The sequence below is a fragment of the Salmo salar genome, chromosome 14 (assembly GCF_965601325.2).
Source record: "Salmo salar chromosome 14, fSalSal1, whole genome shotgun sequence".
In the NCBI taxonomy this organism is placed as follows: Eukaryota; Metazoa; Chordata; class Actinopteri; order Salmoniformes; family Salmonidae; genus Salmo; species Salmo salar.
Window position 1 is genome coordinate 77,911,687 of NC_138304.1, and position 9,332 is coordinate 77,921,018.

General features: G+C 45.8%; 1 protein-coding gene across 1 annotated transcript in view; it reads right to left on the reverse strand.

Annotated features, from left to right (window-relative positions):
• The window catches only part of kcng2 (potassium voltage-gated channel, subfamily G, member 2), a 33,102-nt gene extending 24,170 nt beyond the window's left edge, over positions 1 to 8,932 (reverse strand). Inside the window, exons 1-2 of the mRNA XM_014142320.3 lie at positions 8,420 to 8,932; positions 49 to 352 (exon numbers count right to left, since the gene is read on the reverse strand). Coding sequence (XP_013997795.1) covers positions 49 to 242 — 194 coding nt within the window. The 5' untranslated portion in view covers positions 243 to 352; positions 8,420 to 8,932. The remainder of the gene's footprint in view (positions 1 to 48; positions 353 to 8,419) is intronic.
• Positions 8,933 to 9,332: the final 400 nt, after the last annotated feature.

Genomic DNA, 9,332 nt, shown 5'->3' on the forward strand with positions numbered 1-9,332 from the left:
TGATTATCGAGTTGAACACGCCAACTCCTGATTCTGTGGATACGGTACCTGATCCCGCCTACATTGATGACGGCTGACAGGTCGTTCTCCTCCTGCGCCTCATTGGGCCTCCGCAGCAGTCGTTGACGTTTAAAGAACACACCCTTCTTAGTGACCACCTCCTGCTGGTTCTCCAGGGGGAAGTGGAAGGGCGTGAACTCTTTTTCTGTGCTGCCCGCTAGGAAGGCCACCTCCTGGTACATCCCTGCTGCTCCTCTGGGGGACCCTGGTTGGGAGGAGAGGGGTGGGGGGTGTGTTTCACTGGCCGACTGGGTTGGCAGGGACCTCACCCATCCAGGAGCATGGCTGGTCTCTGTGGAAACAAAGCAGAGGAAAGAAAGTTCTGTTTTTTTTTCAAGATGAACTCCACAGGTTTATTGGGACAAATTTGGTCAGAATCTCAAGGTTAAGCAGTTTCTAAATCACTCTTCAGGCTCCCTCTCTCTCTCTTTCTTATCACACCCCAACAGCAGAAACCCTGATGCAGAGAGAGCAATTGGTTAAGTTCTGGTATTTTATGTCACTGAGGCCCTAAATGAGGTGCTTCTCTTTAAAGTATTGTTTATCAAGGTTCACTAAATTACAATAAATACAGACCAATTAACTGTGGAATTTCAACAAAGAAAATAACTAATAGGTTGGCTGTACCGGAGAATAACTTCCTGTGATTCATCTTTCATGGGCCATTGACTCTGTTTACAACAACAGAAAAAGGGCAATTAATTCTGCAGCAATAATGTCTTGTTTTAATCTTCTTCTTCCAATATATATTTTTAAGTTAGTATAACCACAGCTTCAACTGAAGAAACAAACCCCTAAGATGTGGCACTTTCTAATGACACCTTCCAGTCTTAAAACTGACAGAATGCAGCTCTGCTCTGCGTAGTGAGGGTTAAATGATTCATACCAAGCCAAATGAGATCACAGTGAACTACTATCAGCCACAATACTCCTCTTCATGACGCAGCATTACACTCTAAAACTTGTATCAGTTTCAATTAAGAGAAGTCATTCACAAGATCTGAACCTCAAAACTCTCGAGTGGCACAGCGGTCTAATGTACTGCATCTTAGTGCAAGAGGCGTCACTACAGTCCCTGGTTCGAATTCAGTATGTATCACATCCGGCCATGATTGGGAGACCCATAGGGCGGCGCACAATTGGCCCAGTGTCGTCCGGGTTTGGCTGGGGTATGCCGTCATTTTAAATAAATATTTGTTCTTAACTGACTTGCCTAGTTAAATAAAATTAAAAACAGGACACTGTGACTGTTGCTGGATAAGAGGAAAATATTACGAAATCTTTGAGAAATGATAGAATGTATATGTCCTTCATCAAACCCTAATCTCTCGTGTCCAATAATACAAATCCACTCCAAAGTCTCCAGAGACCAGAGTGCTTTGATGAGGTATTGATTTATTGTGATGTGTTTTACATTATGTTGCTGCAGATGGGTGAAAACATTTCAGTCCGGTCTACTGCAACTAAAGTAGAGCGCTGAAAGATGCCAGCCTAATGACAGAGATGACAGCCTAACGAGCTAGGGAGGAGACTTCAAATAGACGACAATGATGTTACCTACCTGTTACTCGTATGCATGAAAGACAACTGCAGATTTAGGAAACCTCAAAAAAACAAGATTGAGCCAGGAGTATCCATCGCCTGCTGATTAACCACAGTGAAATGTGTCAGTGCGCTCCATCCAGTGCCTGGCTCAGTAATGCTCCTTTCATACTGATGTGACAACCAAGGGGAAAATAAACTCCAGAAAAAAATTCACATCTTCTGCTGAAGCCTTATGTTCTAATGTATTTACCACTTGGTTTACCACATTCTCTTTGGTTTATTTTACAATGTACAAAAGGTGGCACAAAAATGGGGATGGATCCAGGGTCAAGTGCAGATAATTAGGCGTGTTTTTCCTATGGTGCGTATGTCCAGGGCTGGGTAGGTTACTTTCTAAATATAATCCGATAGGTATAGTAACTAACAAAAATATAAACGCAACAATTTCAACAATTTTACTAAGTTACAGTTCATATAAGGAAATCAGTCAATTGAAATAAATTAGGCCCTAATCTATGTATTTCACATGACTGGGCAGGGGCGGAGCCTGGCCCAGCCAATCATTTTTTTTTTTTTTACATTTTAGTCATTTAGCAGACGCTCTTATCCAGAGAGACTTACAGTAATGAATGCATACATTTCATGCATTTTTTTTTTTTGGTACTGGCCCCCCATGGGAATCGAACCCACAACCCTGGCGTTGCAAACACCATGCTCTACCAACTGAGCCACAGGGATGAGTTTTGCCACAAAAAGGCTTTATTACAGACAGAAATACTTTTCAGTTTCATCAGCTGTCCGGGTGGCTGATCTCAGATGATCCCGCAGGTGAAGAAGCCGGATGTAGAGTTCCTGGGCTGACATGGCTACACATGGTCTGTGGTTGTGAGGGTGGTTGGACGAACTGCCAAATTCTCTAAAACGAAGTTTGAAGTGGCTTATGGTAGAGAAATTAACATTAAATTCTCTGGCAACAGCTCTGGTGGACATTCCTCCAGTCAGCATGCCAATTGCATGCTCCCTCAAAACTTGAGACACTTATGGCATTGTGTTGTGTGACGAAACTGCACATTTTAGAGTGGCCTTTTATTGTCCCCAGCACAAGGTGCACCTGTGTAATGATCATGCTGTTTAATCAGCTTCTTGATATTCCACACCTGTCAAGTGGATGGATTATCTTGACAAAGGAGAAATGTTCACTAACAGGGAGTAAACAAATTTGTGCACAAAATTTCAGAGAAATAAGCTTTTTGCCCGTATGGAACATTTCTGGGATATTTTATTTCAGATCATGAAACCAACACTTTGTTAAAAAAGATTGGTGTTTCGAATGACATAATCTGTGTGCATCGTGTGATTTTGACCAATTGTGAGTAGGCATTGCTACTAATTCGTTGATGACGTCTTTGGAAACACTTATCTTCATACTTTTCACTACAAAACATAGAAATGCACCATTTTCACATATGTTCATGTTTGGGTGGTGCTGGAGATGAATATGAAGTTGAACAATTTGGAAATTTCCCTTTAGAAGAATTAGAAGCATTAGAAGAAAACAACCCATCAAGCACATTTGGTGTCATCATAGTGGTCTCTGACTTGTGGTCTGACTCACGCAAGTGGAACAAACACACATTTACACCTTTTTTCAATGCTGAATTGAATGTCATCGACAAAACAGAAAGGTGTCAATGCATTTTTTTTCTGCAAACATCCTACACATCAGATGTCATTGGTTAGCATGACATCAATCTCTGGGGGCTCAGGTCTATAAATGCACAGATCACCACCCCTGAGAGGAGGAGGAAATGAACCGTGACATAACACCCAGGAGACCTAGAGGGCACAGACCATACAGTACCATCATTTACAATCACTTACAGGTGTAGGATCTTATATTTCATCACTTTTATTGCTGAGAATTTTCCAGCTCCACAGGAAATGCAGATGAGCTTTGTGATTTACATAAATTCACTGAAAACCCACACAATTACATTAACAGTATTGTACTTTTCATGTAGCCTACTTTTGACCAGCTAATAGCCTAACCACTGATCAAACAACATTATGGACTAAACGTTAAAATCCTGTTGCTGCAGGATTTTTTTCCTCGGACAATACTGGTCAAATTAAGATCCTACATCTGTATGATGGACCACGTAATCATACATATAGGGCCTTTGACTAGTCGTCAACATAATAAATGCTGAGACAGTAGCCTGGTCCCAGATCCGTTTGTGCCGTCTTGCTGGAAAACATCTGAGGATAGTACAATGCTTGGTCCTACATACAGGACTGCTGAGAGATATGACTTCAAACTATAGGTAGCCTTTCTCCGGTAGTGCTCACCAGTGGTGACCGCTGGAGGGACTACATTATCCTTCTAAAAAAAATAGCTCCTATGTAGTCTCTGTAGTAAGATATTGTATCATAGCATTATGTCTACTCTGAATATCCTGCCATACTGGAGTGATGTGGGCTTCCAGCTTAATCTGTGATAATGTCTAACAGTGCTCGGATGGTTTGGGGAAGAAGACAATATCCATATATGAATGAGTAAACTTTGATTTACTGAGAACAGAGCATGGCTGCTGCGCTGCCCTTTCAGTCATGGTGGTTGTAACATTGTGGAATTGATTCTTCCCTTCTTGCTGCTGCTGGTGTGTTTGACTGAACTATTGAAACATGGAAGCATAATCCTGCTTAACTGACCACTTCATAAATACACCTCATTACCATAAACATTCTGAACGCACAAAGATGGGTTCATGAAAATCGTCCGGACTTTATTTTTTACTACCTTTATTTAACTAGGCATGTCAGTTAAGAACAAATTCTTATTTTCAACGGCTAGATAATTGCGACCTATTTATGCAGCCCTTTAATGAAAGCAATTCTAAACTACACCAGGGAATAGTAACAACAAAAAGGCAGATGAAGGTATCCCCAATCTAGAGCTATTCTAAAATGTGACATGTGTATCAGATTTGAGCTATCTAGTGGACCAATACTCGGCACAGTCCTGACCAACAGTCCTGACCCTTGCCAAGGTCCCTCATCTGCTATATCCCATGCGTCAAGCTGCATGTGAAGCTGGAGAACGTGGGCGTAAAAAGCATAGGATAGTTCATCCTTACAGCCGTAGATGGGAGATATACTTTCAAGGTGGAGAGGAGGATGACAACATCGAAATAGGACATTGTAACAGAAAATAGCCATTTAGGGAGGGATTCATACCCCATGAGGAAGACAAAACAGCTCGTGTAAAAAGAGCTTGATGGTCTATTCAAACAGAAAGGTATGAAATCCTAGTGAGGTTGGGTAGTTTTTTTATTAAAAGTGCTGTACTTTGTAAATTTGCAAAGGGCTTTAGAGAGAATGCAAGGTACAGTATCAGATAAATAGCCTCAAGGTAGAGACTTAGAGGCTGTTTGATGCCCACTGAAATGTACAGTAGACCACTTGTTTCTGTACAGGCACCGGTATGAGAAGTCCATCCACAATAACACTCTCTATTCTTCCATACATTTGCATCTTTACACAGCCACACAAGGCAGTGGTTGCTTTTCTATTGTTAGAATGTGATTTGTGCAATGTATGTGATCTATAGTGGCTGTATCATGTCCTTCATGTAGTTTGGAGATAGTGCAGCTACAATGTCCAAGACACATTTCCCCCTGGAGGGCAATAATGTTTCTCTCGCCTTTAGAATGTGTCTTGAAGGTAATTATTTCTCCCTGCATGTCCTCAGATATTACATGGACTGTCTGTGTGTGGTTCCAGGACCTATAGGAGAAATGGGAGAATACTATTATGTGTAGCAGCATCAACCTCCCTGACCCCCGGTCTACATCCCTATACCTCCACCCTAACCCGACCCCCAGTCCACATCCCTATACCTCCACCCTAACCCGACCCCCAGTCCACATCCCTATACCTCCACCCTAACCCGACCCCCAGTCCACATCCCTATACCTCCACCCTAACCCGATCCCCAGTCCACATCCCTATACCTCCACCCTAACCCGACCCCCAGTCCACATCCCTATACCTCCACCTTAACCCGACCCCCAGTCCACATCCCTATACCTCCACCCTAACCCGACCGCCAGTCCACATCCCTATACCTCCACCCTAACCCGACCCCCAGTCCACATCCCTATACCTCCACCCTAACCCGACCCCCAGTCCACATCCCTATACCTCCACCCTAACCCGACCCCCAGTCCACATCCCTATACCTCCACCCTAACCCGACCCCCAGTCCACATCCCTATACCTCCACCCTAACCCGACCCCCAGTCCACATCCCTATACCTCCACCCTAACCCAGTCCACATCCCTATACCTCCACCCAACCCCCAGTCCACATCCCTATACCTCCACCCAACCCCCAGTCCACATCCCTATACCTCCACCCTAACCCGTCCCCCAGTCCACATCCCTCTACCTCCACCCTAACCCGACCCCCAGTCCACATCCCTATACCTCCACCCTAACCAGACCCCCAGTCCACATCCCTATACCTCCACCCTAACCCGACCCCCAGTCCACATCCCTATACCTCCACCCTAACCCAGTCCACATCCCTATACCTCCACCCAACCCCCAGTCCACATCCCTATACCTCCACCCAACCCCCAGTCCACATCCCTATACCTCCACCCAACCCCCAGTCCACATCCCTATACCTCCACCCTAACCCGACCCCCGGTCCACATCCCTATACCTCCACCCTAACCCGACCCCCGGTCCACATCCCTATACCTCCACCCTAACCCGACCCCCGGTCCACATCCCTATACCTCCACCCTAACCCGACCCCCGGTCCACATCCCTATACCTCCACCCTAACCCGACCCTCGGTCCACATCCCTATACCTCCACCCTAACCCGACCCTCGGTCCACATCCCTATACCTCCTCCCTAACCCGACCCCCGGTCCACATCCCTATACCTCCACCCTAACCCGACCCCCGGTCCACATCCCTATACCTCCACCCTAACCCGACCCCCAGTCCACATCCCTATACCTCCACCCTAACCCGACCCACAGTCCACATCCCTATACCTCCACCCTAACCCGACCCCCAGTCCACATCCCTATACCTCCACCCTAACCCAGTCCACATCCCTATACCTCCACCCAACCCCCAGTCCACATCCCTATACCTCCACCCAACCCCCAGTCCACATCCCTATACCTCCACCCTAACCCGTCCCCCAGTCCACATCCCTCTACCTCCACCCTAACCCGACCCCCAGTCCACATCCCTATACCTCCACCCTAACCAGACCCCCAGTCCACATCCCTATACCTCCACCCTAACCCGACCCCCAGTCCACATCCCTATACCTCCACCCTAACCCAGTCCACATCCCTATACCTCCACCCTAACCCCCAGTCCACATCCCTATACCTCCACCCAACCCCCAGTCCACATCCCTATACCTCCACCCAACCCCCAGTCCACATCCCTATACCTCCACCCTAACCCGACCCCCGGTCCACATCCCTATACCTCCACCCTAACCCGACCCCCGGTCCACATCCCTATACCTCCACCCTAACCCGACCCCCGGTCCACATCCCTATACCTCCACCCTAACCCGACCCCCGGTCCACATCCCTATACCTCCACCCTAACCCGACCCTCGGTCCACATCCCTATACCTCCACCCTAACCCGACCCTCGGTCCACATCCCTATACCTCCTCCCTAACCCGACCCCCGGTCCACATCCCTATACCTCCACCCTAACCCGACCCCCGGTCCACATCCCTATACCTCCACCCTAACCCGACCCCCAGTCCACATCCCTATACCTCCACCCTAACCCGACCCACAGTCCACATCCCTATACCTCCACCCTAACCCGACCCCCCAGTCCACATCCCTATACCTCCACCCTAACCCGACCCCCAGTCCACATCCCTATACCTCCACCCTAACCCGACCCCCAGTCCACATCCCTATACCTCCACCCTAACCCGACCCCCCAGTCCACATCCCTATACCTCCACCCTAACCCGACCCCCAGTCCACATCCCTATACCTCCACCCTAACCCGATCCCCAGTCCAGTCCACACGTCAACAAGTGAATGAGATGTGGGAGGAATGCATAGACCTATATATAGAGATTCCATACAGGCAGTAAAAGGAGAGACATTTGAGAGGGTAGGAGCTGTTTTAAAAGGGTGTATAACCCATTGACTTGTATGGAACTCAATCACAGTCCATGATAGGTTCAAGAAAGAGCTTAGCTGAGGGTAGAATAGAAACCTTTTTTTTATATACAATTATAGCCCCATTTGTTTTGGGGTTATACAATTATTGTCAATCAGAACGCTTGCACTGAGCCAAGACGGCCAAAAATCCAATATTCAAAGGTTCAAAACCCTATGTTTGAAATAAATCACCTATAGATTAATTTTATCTAGGCGACAACTTTAAACCTGGCTAAGTCAGATTTTGCACATCTTGCAAAAAAGAACCAGCTGCCATAGCCTACAGTGTTTTGGGATATGAGAGAGACACACCGTTGGACAAGTAGTTCATAGTAAGGGAAGGTTTGAAATGCATTACAATTTCTTCCACACAGCATACATCGTGAATAAACATTCGCGTAGACAGTTTATATGGATAGACATTAAAGCATAGACTCATTTGTGACAATAGCCGTCTAACCTAAGTGCGCCGCGCACTCCAACATTTAGAAAAATGTTATGGCTACTATGTAATAAATGCTGAATAAATATTTTTCAAAGTGTCTGTACAAACATTGAAATACCATTCATGATTACCACACCTACCCGCTGTGTTCGGCTTGTGTCCATCGGCAGAGAACTTCCCCACATTTCGATATCAGTTATGAAAGCGCATATTGTTCAACATGAAATACACGCTCCAATCGACTCCGTCCTCCGTATAAATGATCCTAACATGGTAATTGACTTTATACCAGGTGCACTCAATCCCAGGTAACGTCACGTGCTTTACTTCCGAATCATATGGAGCAAGTTTGAAGGTTCGGTAAACTTGCTGCGCACCCGCATTAGCAAGATCAAGGGGAGAATCAAAATACTGAAAACTACTTTGATTGTTTTAAGTCGAATGAAATGCAATAATTGCAAAAGAATCCGTCCAAATTCAACAAAATAGACTCACGAGAGAACAGTTGGGAAAGACACGGCGGATTTGAGAAGAGCCCAGCGTGAATGATTGGGTGTTGCCGCTCTGTGATAACTCCAATTTGAGGGCTCTGCTCTGACTGTCTAGGATGCCGACAGAGACCACTCCGCTCACGCGCAAAATCGCGCTGCGCGGGTTGTGCCATGCTCTGCTTCTTCCCCGAATTGAATCCTGCTTCCAACAGCCATTTCAAGTAGCTCACACTGTGATTGCAGAAGAAAAAAAATTATGAGGCATACAAATGTTTAAATGCGCACAAATGAATGTATGCGCAGAAATAAAATATAGGTTACACATCATTTGAGTTTGTAATTTTCTTTGTGTTATAAAATATCGACGGGATAAACACAGCTAGGACTACTACAATGATGCTACTGCATTATTACATGCTTATAGCCTCCTCTCGTTTTCCTATAATGGTGTAGGCCTATTAAAGAAATGGTTTCAGAGTGATTGTGCATACAATTTATGGAAAGTGAAAGATGAGGGGAAGTGAAGGAAGACTAGGCAGTTGATCCTTCTTGATTGACTGGT